The sequence below is a fragment of the Argiope bruennichi genome, chromosome X1, assembly GCF_947563725.1.
Source record: "Argiope bruennichi chromosome X1, qqArgBrue1.1, whole genome shotgun sequence".
Taxonomy (NCBI): domain Eukaryota; kingdom Metazoa; phylum Arthropoda; class Arachnida; order Araneae; family Araneidae; genus Argiope; species Argiope bruennichi.
This window is the reverse complement of record NC_079162.1, coordinates 126,576,111-126,593,482: the sequence shown is the minus strand read 5'-3', so window position 1 is coordinate 126,593,482 and position 17,372 is coordinate 126,576,111. Positions and strand designations below refer to the sequence as shown.

Here is a 17,372-nt window from a genome sequence, read left to right as displayed (position 1 = left end):
GATAACATTTTGCTCAAATATATCTATATTGTACTAAAAATCTTTCATTTTGCAAAAGAAATTCTCTTGATATACCATAAAAAAAGGAAGACTTCATTTGAAAGAATAAAATATATTTTATACATAAACTCTTTAAAATTTCAAATATTTAACCTTTAAGCTTCGGGGACCCAAACTCGGAAAAGTTACTTTGAATGCGAGAAAGTTAGAAGATGCTTTTCTCTTCTTTTAAAGAAGATTGTTGAAAATAATCTCTTCGATTTCGACCACCCATAGTAGTAATTAGTCATCGGTTCTCTCCATCGTAACGAGGTTGTTTTCTTGTGGTTTTACCGTGTCTGAACTCTAGAAAAAGCTTTTTATCACAATTTTATTTTTTTCTGAAACATTTGTTTACTAATTCCGTAGGAGAAAGTATTGAATTAAATTTTATGACATTAAATAAATTGCAAATAAGATAACTGCTGTATAGTTATTGAGCGCATTAAACAAAATGTTGTCAATTTTTTAATCATATTTGTAGTTAAATTTCAAGCATTGCTGAGGCTGTAAATTTAATTCTTATAAAGCTGGAACACATCATGGTGAATTTTATTTTGTTATTCTTCAAACATCAATTTTGAAAAAATTGTGACGATTTATATATCAGGCATAAAGATCCTAATTGTTTATATTTTCTTTTTCAAAATATTCCCATTTCTTTGTGCACAACACAGATAATAATCCTCTGCTATTTTGTAGATTAAAATATCTTTGAATCTTAATATTAATTGCAATACATATTTCTTTCACAGAAATCGAATATAATTTTTATTCCCAAGATAGTAATTTATAATATAATAAAAAAAAACATTTGAACTAAGTAACATTTTCCTATTCTATAGTCGATTCTTAGAATTAATAGTTATTTATTATTACTTTTTTTGCTGAGAATTTCAATTACTCATTGCAGTACAATATTTTCGAAAAATATGCTCTCAATTTTGTAGACAATCAAAAACTGAATTATAATAAAAAAAATTTCTACAGAAAAATTTGCCGATACAGAGGTAAGACAAGCAATTTAACGAAAGTAAAATTAGATAGGTTTACTTAGAATTCAAGAAATAAGGTTTCATTGCGATATTACACTAAAAAGTAATTATGAAGAAAATTACAAAAAACTGAAAAAAATAAAGTTAGCATTCTAAATGATCAACATTTGCTATTAAATACAGGTATTTTTACTAGCAGATGATTAAGCTTGTCTTTCAGAAATGCTTAAAATTAAATCTAGAATTATTGACTTTTTTTATGCATCTACTTTATTATATTTCAATATAAATATTTCCGGAATAATTTAAGTGTCTATTAACTTTTCAGTGGATTCAAATGAAGTTATAAAGGATTTAATATTTTTCTTCTGATATTTAAAAGAAAAGAAAAACTTCCAATTATTTTTGATAGATTTTAAGAACTTCCTTCAATATTTTAAAATTAGAATTATAACTTTTAATGAATTATTAAATAAATCGTTTTCATAAATCATGAAAAATAATGATGAAACCGACAGCTTACTTAAAAATCAAAACCAAAATGTAATTTTAGCAGGAATATATCCAGTTCAAGTATTAAAATTTAAAGCTGAAGAAAATTGCACAGATTCTTTAATCGATTAAGTCATCAATTCTTTAATACTGTGACTAATACAGTCACGGCGGGGATGGGAAGGGAGGCACTTTTCAATGTAAAATATAATGACAGGGGGGAAAAAAAATCCCACCTTCCATTTAGTTTTTCTGCATCATTTGTGGCGAATGGGAGCGAAGAAGTAACAATATGCCTAGGGCGCCAATTATCTTCAGTGCAACATTCTGTCAGAAATGAAATTTCAAGCAATTCTTGGTTCAAATATTTATCATTCGAATAGACAGGCCCAACTATAAGCACATATTATTATAAAGTTACAAAATTTTATTAAGTTAAAAATTAAGGAGCGGGGAAAAAGAAGAAAGTTTTCAATCGGTATTACTTAGTAATAAAATTATACAAACTCATTAAATACCTCTTAGGAATGTTAATTTTTAAATAAACATCACCAAAGCAGGGTTCACAAAACTCACTAGCACCAACAGTAATTATAACAACTGCTGGATGAAATCTCCTGACCCTAAGGGGTATGAAAGAAAAGGGAAGGGATTTTATGAGAATTAAGATTCAGCTGGAAAGTTTAAGGAAACGAAATACAAACTCATTGCTGGTACAGCAGTTGTACCGACCCGTAAGGAAAGGTAAAAAAAGTGGTACAATAGTTGTACTGCCCGTAAGCTAAAGGTTAAAAGGGGGAAAATCTTTTCAAATTATCAGCTTTTCATCAAAAGTCAATTTTATTTAAAATTTTTAAATTATTTTAAAATAATAAACTTTTTTCTAGTTTAACTAAATTTTGCACAACTCGCAGTGAGTGCAAGTTCATACTTCATCATAGCTCAACATACAGGAGATAAAGTCAGTAATATCATGTCTGCACTAGATTACCTTTCATATGTATGGAAAGTGCAAAAAGGTTTCATATATTTCACAAATCAAACAAAAGTTCAAACCTCTACATCCTCAACCCAAAATAAGAATTTCAAATGGCCCACTCGTAAACCTCAGAAACAATTAAGAATAGTTATTTTAACAATTAGAGGTAATGAAGTAGCCAAAAGCTCCTTTCCTACAAAAAAAGATTTAAAGAAAATTTGGAACACATTAAAAGTTGGGCAAACATTATACCGAGAAAACTGATCCACAAACCAAGATCTTACTGAAGGCAATAACTTTCAAATAGATGAATTTGAACATAGAATTATGAATAGGAACGAGAAAATCTGCAGTATTTTGGATACTCTAATTCATTTTATGAACCAAATCAAATATGATTAGTGAAGCATAAAACTGAATGCATTTAGAATAATATAAGAAGAATGCAAGTCCTCAAAAAAGAAGCCGAAGAATAAACAAATGTTGTGTTGAAATATTGAGGTCTATTATATAGATAAAATACAAGAAGGGGAAAAATTATCCATCATTTCTCAAAGTAAAAACCTTCTAACCAAAAAAATTCTCAATAAAGCTTCTCTTATACTTTCTCTAGTTCAAATTCCAACTACATATAATATTGGTTAGAAGAAAATGTTATGTCAGAGGTGTGACCCAACTGGATTCCTTCTCATGCTGAGCTAAAATATTGTTATATACATCAAGTATTTTCAATAAAAAAAATCCAAAATTAAAACAGTATGAAATGGAAGCAATAGCTTTTCATGAAATACCTAAACAATTTTTCGAACTTCAAAAATTTTAAAAACAGGATTTTTTAAATATTAATTTTGACATATTTATTATGATTGTAAAAATGTTATAAAAAGCAAAAATTCTATTTTACATGTCGATTATTATGGAATGAATATTGAGTCAGATAAATGAACTTAATTATTTTATTTAAAGACTTAACAGAAGCAAATAGCTTATGTGTTTCTAAATATTATGCAACATATCTCTCACTAAGCTCCTAGCAAATTCCAGATAATTATATGAATTAATAATGAAACTAATCAAAATGATAAACCAACATATATGAAGTTAAATATATAGCAAAATATTTTCGTGTGATAATATTCTAAAGGAAATATAACTGGTCTTTTAAAATCAAATTAAAAATATTAATATAATATATAATCTGAAATTCTATTACTATCTTGGCAAATTGTTCATCTCAATACTTAATATTAAACTATAGAACTAAAATTGGATATTAAAAATTATACAGAAAAAAAAAGTAATACTGATAATTCATAACTTAAAGCATTAAATGTCTATGACACTATATATATACTTAATTGAAAAAATTAATGGATTAAAATTGAAATTCATTTTCAGAAGCCAATTTCTCCTTTAAAATTAAGGATTTCCACTCATATTCTTTTTAATTACATCATCTTTAGATAAAAATAAAAAAAAAGATGATATAGTCAGTAATCCTGCTTTAGCAAGCAGATATCAAAATAAATTATGAAAAAAATATTTTTTTTTTAAAAATTTTGTATTTTTCTGTTTGAAACTTTTTTGAGGAAAAAATATGGTAATACAGATTTGTTCTGAAAGCATACAAGTTACAAATCAAATAATTAGTTGCCAAAGCATTCAAATTTACATAAGTGAATAAAACTAAATTAATAAATTTATATTCTGCTAAAAAAGGATCCATTGAAACAATGTGATAACTTTATACATATTAACTAATACAGATACGATGTAAATTAAATGAAATCGATTATTTTTTTTATAGGGCGACTAACAAAATATACATACTTAAGTGTAATATTAAAAAGAAATAAGGCAATACTACTTCATAATATTCGAAATACAATTCAATAAAATTAGCTAATTTTTACTGGAAAAAGACGTGGAAAAACTTTAGCACTATAGAAGTAAATTTAATATGTAATCCATGTGAATCAGAATTACTGTTTATGTATTATTTTAATACAGAATACGATTTTTTTTTTTTGAGAATCAGAAAATTTTTGAAAACGTTTAAAATCATATTCTTTAATAATATTTTTACTAAAACCAAACAACTTATATCACAAAGATGTATGTCAACAATCTACTTTCTGCGTAATTCTCCCCGGCGTCAAGAATTTTTGTATTTTGTACCCCTCAATTTCAGAAGTGTAGTAATGTTTATTTTTGCTGCAACCAATAGAAATTGCTTCAGAAATTACTTCTGATAAAAGACACGCCTGATATTTACCTAAACAAAACAAACAGTCTGTTGCTGAGGGAAAGATATCTGAACATTTCTAACGTTTTAATTTTTAATAGTATTATTTTCTTACTTTGCCAGCTTCTTTAGAGCTTGAAATCGTCGATTGTTCTAGCTGATTACACAGCACTGATTCATTGGAATCATGAGACATGTTTGTTCTACCTATTAGAGTGGAACATGTAGAGTTTGATCTTGATCCTTGATTAGTCGTGCTGGTATTTTCACCATCAGGGGTATTAGGACTAAGATTAGGGCTAACAGAACCAAACGCGGCTGTATTGCCAGAGCTTGTGGCGGCAGCCGAACTGCTGCAGCCCCCGCGATAATCAGCAAGTCTTTCAGCGGCAATAGATGAACTGGTAGAACTCTCTGAACGAGACTTAAGAGATTTCCGCATACTTTGGAAATCTAAAATGTTAGTTAAGTTCAGATCTTCTTGTTCAGATTCAATTATATCTCATTGATTATCTCATACATTTATGCATATATAACGATCCCAAATCAAAACAACTAAGTGCGATGTAGCATCAGCTTCTTCTTTGTCATAATCAAAGGGTCATGTGGCTTAGCAAGTAATTCAAAAGTAATTACTAATATTGAATTACTGAGACGTAGTTTATCAGTTTTAGCTTAATAAAATATATTTAAGGAGAAAAATTGTTAGCAGTTGTTTCAGATTTATGAAATGAAAGGAATATGATCATCTAAAATCAAAATGTTAAATGGTATGTTAGAATCAAAATATAAGATGACGCCCAAGGTAAATTTAAATATAAGTTGAACTATCGATGTTCTCAAATATTGCATAACATATTCATTAAATCATGCAGCATTTATATATATGTATATATTAACTTCGTTTTAGAATAGAACGTTCCGAAGACTAATCTAAATATGTTAATGTTTTCGAAAAATCGCTCAGGAAATGGCACAAAACTGTTTTATGGCAATGATCAATAAGAGTTAAAATGCAAGAAAGCTTATTGTAACATAGTAGATTTAATTAGTTCACTGTTTTCGGTTTGTAATTATAGCTGTATGTATTGCCGAATTCATGCCATTCAATCATGGAGTCTAATTCTAGGAATACATAACTGACGTTTTAATAATATACCAAGTTAGACTGCAGCGACAAAAAATATTTATTTTGGTAAAATATCACATTCTTTTAGAGAAATCTATTCAAAATTTTCTATAAGTCCTTTTTAAAAAATTATTACCCGCCTTTCGCGATAATGCAGCTGTGAAGTAAGCATCACGGTATAGCAAGAGTAGTTTTTGTGTCTTTTTAGTTACATTTCTCATTTTGATGAAACGCGAGGGATCCGAAGACTTTAGAGGTATTTATTGAAATCCTGTTTATTTTTTAAGGCCTGCTTTATTTATATAAGATGCTCTATAAAGTTATTTCAATATCTTCAGGATACGATACATTTAGAATATCGAACATCATCGTAGAAATGTCGTACAATATCTGGTGTTAATAGAATGCTTTCCATTTTGTATTTCTACCCATCTTAGAAAATGTGCTTGTTCGCCTGTCATGCATTCTCTTATTATACGTTCATAAAATTATAGGTTTCATTATGTAAAGGAGTGTATTAAAAAGTATTCAACATGGTATATACAATGAATTCAATTGATAAGATCATATCAGGTCATTCTTATCCTGAGCAATAAGTCTATATTTTTGTCGGTATTGCTATGGTGGTAGTTGAACTGGACATGATTGACTTGCCCTATCATCTTAAAGCCGAGATGAAAAAAGATTCTAGATAACATTGATAGGTCTGGGGTTTTTGAAAACTAAGGATAATCTGTTAAAGAACTTACGGGAATATTTTTTGTTCTCCCTCCAAATATTAAACCGCTGTGACTCTACAATTAAACTTAGAACCAATTTTTTGAAGTGCTTATTCACGGACGACAATTTATTAAATCATAAACAAATGGAAATTTTAAATTATCTTCAAATTATAGCCAAAAGGGTATGTTATATCTATGACAGCTGCCACTTTTTGTATGCTATGGGCATTTATACAGAAAATCATCAATAAGGTTACAAATTTCTTGGAGAGGTAAGGTAAATCTAAAGGACTCGGAATCGCAAAGCAACGCTGGGTCAGAAATGCTTACCATACACGGTAAATTGAGTTGTATTTCGCAGATAGTCTTGCCTCCAGCATTCTATAGCAAGATCCAATGATCACACCCATTGATATCACAGATGTTCTCATGAACAGAACATGATCATAGCAATGGCACTACAAGTGGCATCGGCAGACCTAAAATTTAAATTCGAGATGAATAGCTCAAGTGTGTACTTATGAAAAAATGAATAGCTCACTGTTCACGTGAAAAATTTTCCTTATCCCATATATTTATGTCTTTATTTTGATCGATGGTGTCATCAAGATTTTATTATTTTTGGAATTAAAGGAAAATAATGTGACATTCACTCGCACGTTATCTTTCCTTTATGGTGGGGGAAATATATTTGGAGTGAACCTCTTCATGCAGTATTTTAATTGCTATCGAAGCATCATTGCACCATAGAAGTATATGGTGCATGTAAAGTCAAATGTGAAAATGTCTTGCTATTTTCATACGAGCTGTGCGTTTTGGATCTAATTTTCGCCTGCTGTCATCAAGTATAACACCATTTGTATTGATCACTGAATTTCTTTACGAAATGCTGAAATTAATAGTCTTTGAGCATGTACTCACAGGCAATGCTATCTACCGTCTCTGACAAGCATTTCCGATCAGTCACTGCTATGCGAGTCTGAGTCACCTGTGTATATCATATTTATTCTAGAAGTTTAACCCTAGAGCCGAGATATCTTGTATTAGCAAGATATGCATAATATGAACACTATAATAGGAGCAGAAGAATTTAAAAAATGTTACTTGTTAAAAGTGTTTTCGCCTGGTACTTGAAGTGGTCTGGCTATTTAGCAATCATTGGTGAAAAGCACGAACATTTTTGAGAGCCCCAATCATTGGCTTGATGGCAGTGAAAGGACGCAAAGGATTGACAGACCTTCACCATTTTTGTGATTGAATGCAAAATTTTTGTTGTACTGCTTTTACAAGCTCTTGTCAGCATTCAGGAGTCGGATACTGAAGAATTCAACAAGATAACAATTTTCAGGGAAATAATGGCAAACAGTATCAGCTTCTCCTAAAAAAAATCCAAGTTTCATTTCAAAAAGCAATGACGTTAGAGGAGATTGAAGAATGAATTGCCACATAGTCGTAAAAGAAGGAGCTTTTGATATCTATAGAATAGAACTTGGTGATTTTCATACCCTCAAATTAAAAAAAAATGAAACGTTGCAATCATTGGCTCTAATGGATAGTGCAATCAAGATATGTGGCTAAAGTATATCCATCAACACTTTTCCAGTGAATCAGCATCACAAAGCAATTTTAGGAAACGGTATTTTTTTTAACATACGCCATTTTCTATTACCTCTGTTTGGTGAAGATAGAATCCGAATAAGCATTAAATATGCCGAGCAGGAATTGGAATATTTATACAAAATTTTCAAACCATGTATCGCGGATATTTATATTGAAAGCATTTTATATGCTATTGATGGAGGGCATATGAAACACATAGATATCTGTAATAAGGGTTCGACGTTTCATAAGTTTGATAGATTTTGGACATACTTCATTCGAAGTGAAAATCAGTTGTTATAATCCTTTTTTAATGGGTACACTGAAAACGAAGCTGTAGGAGATATTAAATACGCAGAGTGGGTCAGAAGATCATGAAAACTGAAGTTAAATGAAATAATACTTTAAGAAATTATGATGTCCGTTATTTCTTAAGAAAAATTCCTAGCTAATCCGAAGAACATGGATAGTGTCATATTAATCTTGAGCAAATTCGTCTGAAAAGGCATACCGTGCAAGAGATTACAGAGATGATTGTTTAATTGTGAAATTTTGACCCTCCCATATTTGTTCTCTATTGTCATTAGTGAGAACATCAACATTTTTGTCATCTTGATAGGCATTTGCACTTTTAATAACGTATATTTCCTAAAAACAGGGGGGAGGGGCACATAAAAGATTGTCTTCACACTTCTGTACAAAAACAGTTGCTGAAAATACTCTATGTATGCCATAAGCAATTGTGATACCATAACAATTCTTTTTAATTATGGAAAAATGAAGTTAATTTAGAATTTAGGGAAACAATTCTTTTTTCTTCAAAATAATTTTTAAAAACCTACATGTGATCCCTGAAACTTGTGTGTTGTGGAGGTAGGTTCCAATTTTCTCGTAGCATTGTGTGTTTATTCAACATCTATCTCGGAAATATTCTCTGAACAATATTAGTTACAAATGTTAAATCAAAGCATCATTTAATAAGAATAGTTACATAGCTTTGCTTCCTCCAGTTGAAGCAACTGCCTACCAACATTCCCTAAGAATTTATCATCAAATAAGACACTTGCTTAGTAACACCCACCCACACCATATAACAATAGAATAACAGAAAAGGCGAGACGCATGTTCAATTGGTCCCTTTATCCAAACTATCCTGTTGCAATTAAAGCAATTGTTACTATAAATAACTTCGAGAAAGCAATTAACGAAAGATTGACTGTACTGTGCAAAGCATCAATAGAAGAAAGATGCAATTTCTAAGTGTCTAGAGGTTGCGTTGAACCGCGTTTGAACAAAGAGATCCAATGTAATTAAATGCAGGTGGCTACAGTGAGATATTTGGAAATTCTCGAAGTTGTTATTCGATGCTAAATAAAGTATATAATCATTCACAGCAAGAAATAAGTTTTTAAAACTCCCATCTTTGCAAATTATCAATGCATAGCGAAATCACTTTGACAAAGTAACCTTTTTGTCGATTTTATCCTCCGATAATATTACGATGCATAAATTAATATCTCTTGAATTTGTTGGAGATTCAAATAAAATACCACTTTTTGGCTTTCCTATTCACCTTCAAAAAGTTGCAGGTTATCCAAAAAGCAAATTTCATTCCAGCTTACTGATTTAAAGAATAAGTATCATAAACTTAATGAAAATCAACCCTACTTTTTTAAAGGAATTTTTTCAATATCAAATCTCAGTTATTGAAAATATTCGAATATTATTCCAGTTCCAAAACCAAATAAGAATTAAATGAAAATTCCTATAGACAGGGTCGACCACCTGCGGGGTGAGGTGGCGAGTACAGTGCATCCGGTTCAATGATCTGAAGATGCCCCGGTAATCAACATTAGTTACACTTATTTTCCTATTTTTATATAATTTTTTTAAAATAGTGATGTTAGTTATATTTAGTACTTATTAAATTTCTGTATGTTAAACAAATTCTTTTAATTAACTTGTAGTTTTTATTGAATTCGTCGACAATGGTTAAAAAATAGGTTAATGCAATCATTTACTATCAGCACTACTACGTGTTGCAATACATTCAATTAAGACGAACAAACTTTTGCAAACAAAAGCAATCGACTCTGCTTTTAATTTAATAAACCGAGTTTACTCTGATATCCAAAACTTAGGATCAAAATGTGACATTCTTTGACGTTGCATAAAGAAAATAGTCTAAATCTCAAACATTTCAGACAGACTTCTCTGAGAAAAGTATTAGAAGGAAAAGGTTATATTCTGTACTAATAGAAGATCTACAGAAATCGCAGAATTTCAATGTAAAATTTAAGGTAGTACTTAATTTTGTAATAATAGAAATAGACGAAAGGTATAAAAAATACGCCAAATATTGTTTCCAATTTTAAATTAATCACCGATTAAAAATAGAAAAATCACGCACTAGAAATTCTATTAAGGAGTTTCGTAGAACTTCTTAATCATGATGCAAATGAAGATCTAATCTAAAAAAAGGGATTTGTTAAGGGAACTGATAGTGGACCAGGAAAAATTTTAAGAACACTAAAGATATTTTGCAATATACATTTTTTATGATTGTAATAAATTCAAATTGGGAATAGTATTTAAATTTCTTTTTAGCTTATTTACCATAGAACACACAAAATGTACTTTCAGTTGATTAAAATTAATTAAAAATGATCTCCAATCAAGCATGAAGGAAAATTGCTTCGATACTTTGGCCATATTAAGCTAAAAATTACAATTTTTAATTTATATAAATTTTTTGAATATGATAAACGTACCAACAAATTAAGAATCACATTTTAATCAATACATTTTTGATCAAATAAATTTAATGTTTATTTTGAATCCTATTATTTTTGTCGTTTGAAAAAATATTTCAGGGCCCTCAGAGAATTTTTGCAACAAGGCAACCTTAATAGAAATGGCTGGATTTAAATAAGACCCATCACCCTCTCACTTGTCTTTTCAAAAGTATTTGAAAGAAGACCAACACAAAAAAAATGTCCAACATTTGTTAAATAAGAATTATATTCCATCCTTCATGAATGGTTTCCTTTCCTTCAGGGAAATCAATTATCTGCTTAAAGCATTGTTTGGACTTCAGAAGCTGATATGATTTTGTGTGTACTCAAGGGTTTAAGGTGTCTTCAATCGGAAATTATTCGAAATATTCCTAATTCATTTGTAACTTCCTTTAAATCTGATACTACAATTTATTAGGAGAAATGCTTTTTCTAATATTAAAATTGTCTAGAAAGTTTTGCCTCAAGGAAACATGTTATCCTTCTTTTCTTCTGTACGCGACCTGGCTGACTTTTCTGATGTTCTCGCAGAAGGAATGGACTGCTGGATGCAATTGCTAATGACAATTTTAACTCTTAATACGTATATCTCATTCTCAAATAACTGAAATCTCACGCCTCCAAAATTCGATGTAAAAAATGGTTCGATTATTAGACACTCAATGTTGATTCCAGAAAATGTTCTGTAGTCGATCTTTCAAGAAGGTACAATCAATACCTTGAAACACATATACAGAATTTTCCAATTTGTTCAAAATTTAGGAATAATTTTTCCAAAAAAACATCTCTAACTATAACTTAGAATCTTACTTAAAATTATATATAAGAATATTAACTTAAAATCATAAGCTCTTAAAAAATCAATACTCTAAACTTTATGGCCTAAAAATATGTGGTCTCAGAACAGAGGATCCATCAATGTCTCCAATAATAGTATCGGTAGACTGTTTTTTAAAACTGTTCAAATTGCTAATAAATTTTTTGAAACCCTATTCAGTCTTCAACGCTGTTCAAATTATGACTTACAGAACCGCTCTTGGTTTTCCTAAATAAACTGAATGAAAATTGCTGATCCGAGATTTCTCGGAAAAAGAATCGAGAAATTATCTACACGGTATTTTATCAAATAAATATAAATAGGTGAATAGACTCATATTTGCTAATCAAAATTCTAATTTCATTAATTGATTAAAAAATAAAGTAGCCTCTGGAGGTCATTTTGGAATTTTTTTTTTTTTTTTCGAAATTCCGTGAGCGCATCTCGTATGTAGTTTATGTACCAAATTTCGCAGCAATCCGTTCGCGTTGTAGGATGCTGTTTATAGGGGAAGTTTAATTATAACCACCCTGCATATTCCACATTTCCTTAACAACTGGACCGATTTCAATCAATCTTTGCACACTTCAGGAAAAGAGAAAGAATACTATCACTTTTCAAGGTGCAAAAGTTAATTAAATATACAATAAATTATAAATCAGCCTAAAATGTGAAACTTTTTCGTAACCATAGTAAATTCGAAGTAAATAATCGTATATTTCAATATTTTTTTAAAATTCAAAATATAACCATTTCAGTGATCAATTCCATTTTGGCACAATATTTCTTTCAACTGTTATTAATAGAAAAAAAAATTAAAGCATCAAAATTAACTGTGAATTATTTTACAGCTATTTTTTTTTAATTCGCTTTATTTTAACACATACCTATTCCACAGGTCTTCGTTTTCTTTAAAGTAGTGATTGAATAATGCCTAAGAGATGGCTTGATTCAAACTGAGGCAAGTAAAGCCTTAGCAAGCAAATTAAACAGATACGCCGACAGCAGCCGATTCATTTTGGGAAAAATTAAACTATATTTTGCCCTTTTTTTGCAGAAATTATCCGAAAACAAATTACACCATTTTGAAGTTAAAATTCCCTTTTTAACAACATCAATTTCATTTCGGGAGACCTTTTCTTCTGATTTCGATTAACGCTTTAGAAGTTATAATGCAGATAGTCTTGAAATAGATTTATATGTCTTCTTTTGCTGGGCAACATTAAGACCTTGAATTACTCTATTATTTTTAATTTTTTTTTTATTTTACACATATTTTGGCATAAATTTTAATGGCATTGAAACAATGATTTCACGTTGCTTATTGCTTAAAACAATGGTTCAGATGGAGGCAGGAAACGTAAAGCTTTTGTGAACAAATGAAACAGATGCTCATTGAAAGCAGCGGCTTCAGGCTATGAGAAATAACTAAAATTGTGTCTTTTTCTGTAATAATTTAGGAGACAATTATCTAAGAATATATATTTTTACACCATTTTAAAATATATACCTTTTCAACATTATCAGTTTCATTCCTGAGCAATTTTTTCAATATGTATAATTTTTAAAAAAATTAGCGCAGACAATTCTGAAATAAGGAAATTTATAGGTACTCCGTTGCTAGGCAAAATTAAGACTTAACTTCTCTACCATTTTTTTAAAATTTATCTTTTATAGCATATCTGTAAATGACGTTTTTTAACTTGTTTTAAAATAATGATTTAACGATGGCCAAAGGCAAATATGAGTGCACCACTGAGATTCAAACAAAAACTTAAAAAGTTTGTCTTTAGTAAGCAAATGAAATGTTTATTTTTGATAAACAAGAATACATATGAAGAGCTGTTGCCAAAACACACGAGTAAAATTCCAAGAGGAAATTTCAGAACCAGAGAGGATTAATTATTCGTACCAGGAAATTCTGTCAAAAGGATCTTTAAACATTTCTTATAACAAATATTTCAAACTTATGGCGAGAAACAACTATCGGCGGTTTTTAAAATTGTGTGCTTCAGTTTATATTTTAATTCAAGAATATTTCAGACAATAAGCTGATTTGTTATCTTAGTACTGCATAAGACATAAAATACCGCAAAAGGGCAGGGCTGTATATACAAATATTACAATATTTTATAGAAAAGTATTTTTTTTTAGGTTAAGAAATTACAGATAAAATGTTTTTAATCCAGGGCAGCGCCGGGTATATCATCTTGTCACATATATATGTTAAGTTATTCTACGAATGATTTAATATCTTAATTGAAGTAAAATTCAATCCCAAACTCTTATAGGTTTAAATGCAAGAATAGTGAAATATCACTTGGAATGAAAAGGCGAATTCTCTCCCTTAAATTGTCGAGACCGTATTTAGAATGAATTGCCGCTGAAGGTGTTACGGTATATTATGAGAAAATCTTGCTCCAAGATATAAATCAAACACGCTTTTTAACATAGAAGGGTATTTCTTCGTTTCTATTGAATAAATATGTCACGAGAGCTCTCATTGTCAAGTTCATAATCAAGAAAATCGTATTGAATTTATACTTTTGTACAATTTGAAATATAGAATGAACCTCTAGAACAAACTTGTTTTTGATCAATAAATTGTCATTTAATTTCTGTTACAAAATACCGTTTTTAATAAGCGTCAATAGTAAATTTTTCTTGAGTCACTGAAGTTTTTTGAATTCGATTAATTGTTTCTTGGTGTTAGAAGATAACAGCCTCGGTTGCTAAAAATATCAATTAGCACATTTCAATCAATCATCAGTCCATCTCAAAGTGTTTGGAATACGATTAAATACAGAGTTCCATCATTTAACATTTCATTTTGTAAACTGAAAATGTTCAAAATTACAATATATAACTTTTAGGTTAAAGCAAGAAAAATTGCAACAGAAACACGATTCTGTCATTTGATACCATCTGTTACGGCTAAAACAATCACAAATCAAGAAAATTTTAACTAAAACAATTCCTTGACTTTTGTAGATAATTAAAAACAACAACAAAAAAAACACGATAAATTTTTTTCTTCTTTTGATTCTGCAATGTTGCCTTTGTTGCTGCAATGACTACTACTAGACCGTGAGGAAAGCTATTCTTTTAGCTTTTGAAATGTTTCTAATCCAGATTGAAATCCGTACTACGGAGCAGGCCAGTCTATTTCTTCTACACCTGTGGGATTCATTGAGACTTCGAATTCAATATAGACCATAACGTCTTTTATATAAGAATGATTTTCAGTTCCTGCAAAAACATAAAAAAATAGTGGACAGCCTTGTTCATAGTACCATCATAGCGCAAAAGGTGTTATCCCCTTACATTAATAATTGACAGATTTGCACTATAAACACAGCATAAAGATGTCTGGATGCTTTTATTTATATTGCAAATCAAGTTACACAATGTTATTAGCTTAATTCTTGCTCAAATAATAACAATTTTTTTATATTCACGATCCCCAATTCAATATAATTTATTAATTAACTTAATGAATTTAAAAAGGTATTTAGTGTATTTTTAAACTTTTATTGAATGCAGTGTAACTATTCGACGGTTCAAGTTAGAAAGATTTCAATTTGTGGAAAATCTTTCGTAATTCGGCTTCTCTTGGAAATCAACTGAAATTCTGCTCACTGCAATGCCGCTATTTTTCTCAACCTTAATGATATTCGCCTTAAATTTTTATACAAGTTGCCTTACGTACCTGGCTTTGAAATTATGAAAGGAAAAATAGGCTATATTTCACATGTGCACAGTTAAAAATTATTTACTAAAAATATTCATATTTCCTTGAATATTTATCAATTTACTAGATTTTAATATAATACTTTAATGCTTGATACTTTGCCACCTATTATTGCATGATTTTATTGAAAATTCTACATTTTTTAAGCAAAATATTAACGGAAAATTTTAGTATTTTTTATTAAAAATCTTTATTACTTACCGAATCCATCGAATTACTCCCGATAGGATAGACAAACTGCCTTTGAGCCTTGACTATATAAAGAATGAATTTGAACTCATATTTTACAATGAAGGGTCGGAAATTTAGGGAAATCGAACAGAGATTGACAAAAAAGAAAGTGTTTTGAGTTCACTTCGCTTCAGTGGCGGATTTCCGACTAGGCAGCTGCTTAAGGTAGATAAAAGAAGACTTTATTTTTCTACTTGCTAAATAAATGTCTGTATTTAAAATTCAAATTCCATTAATTATAATATAGTACGACATTATTAACACTTTTTCAAGTATAATAGTTTTTATGTGTCTAGGGAAGCGGTGGCTTGGTGATAAGGTCTCGGATTCGAGACCGAAGATTTCTAGGTTCGAGAATCTCTTCCATCGACGAATCTCTGTGTGAGCAGGTCTGGTGCACGCTAATTCGGAGCGGATGTCTTCCTGCTGGTGTGGTGCGAAAGTTTGGAGAAGGGTTGCGGACTTAGGTGTCGTCCTCGTCATTTGATCGGGGTTCAAATTTATGATATCAGCTGCAAAAATAGTCCTAGTATAGCTTTATAAAACGGAACGTTAATGTAACTAAACTGAATTCTATATGTCTCATTACATCCACTTAGGTATATATTTATATATAATATGTTTATAAGCACTGAAAGTCTACTTCAATAGTACTGAATAGTAGCATAGGTGCCGAGCTATACGTAGTGATAATAGATAAATAAAAGGTTATGCATTTTCACAAAATTAATAAAATAAGAAACACTGACCTAAAACAAATCATTATCATGTTAAAAATGAGTTGAAAAGTTAAATGAAAATAACTAATGTCAGACTAATATTCAAATAGATCAAGTTATTAAAAAGGGGTCTTATGCTGCGCACTGCCTACGACCGCAAAATTCCTGCATCCCTCACTTCATAGAAATTTGATAATTGTTTGCAAAGCCACGATACCCTGTTTGTATGATTTCGAAACCGGAGAGTTTCAGGTTCGAGACCCGATTCTGGCGAACAACCGTTATGTAAGTGGGTTTGGTGTATGTTAAATCCATCGGGGCCAAACGTCCTCCCGCTTGCCTGTTGTGGAAGTTTGGAGAATGGGTGTCAGCTCAGGTGTCGTCCTCGTTATCTGACCGTGGTTCAAAATTACAAGGTTCGTCCCAAAATAACTCTAGTGCTGCGTTAAACGGGGCGTTGCTTTTAAACGGACGTTAATATAGCTAAACTAAACTGATAATTATTTGCAAACTTCATTAGTGGTTTTGTTCTATTATGCATACTTGCAAGCAATTTTGTAAAATCAGTACATATAACGTAGAAAAATATAAAAGCTCCCAATTTTTTCAAATTTTTTTTTCCCAACCAAACTATGCCAATAGGTGCCAGAATGCCTCCAAAGTTCGAATATTCAAAATGGAAAACGAATATTCAAGAACTTATGAGCATCTATATCAAATAATTCTTAACTGAGCAAATATGAAACGTAATACAATTTATCTTTCTAATTTCAAGGTTATATATAAAAATGAACAGCTTATATAAAATTCCAAATGAGTAACATTAACATTTGGAAAGATATCGACATTGCATCAAGCT

General features: G+C 30.1%; 1 protein-coding gene across 2 annotated transcripts in view; it reads right to left on the bottom strand.

Moving 5' to 3' along the window:
* LOC129958211 (leucine-rich repeat protein soc-2 homolog) overlaps positions 1–15,858 on the bottom strand; it is a 56,961-nt gene extending 41,103 nt beyond the window's left edge. Inside the window, exon 1 of one of the 2 annotated variants that reach the window (XM_056070492.1) lies at positions 15,765–15,858. In XM_056070492.1, the coding sequence (XP_055926467.1) occupies positions 15,765–15,773 (9 nt within the window). In that variant the 5' untranslated portion in view covers positions 15,774–15,858. Of the gene's footprint in view, positions 1–4,865; positions 5,311–15,764 lie in introns of those variants that run through there. The other variant, XM_056070491.1, reaches the window with a different exon arrangement.
* Positions 15,859–17,372: the final 1,514 nt, after the last annotated feature.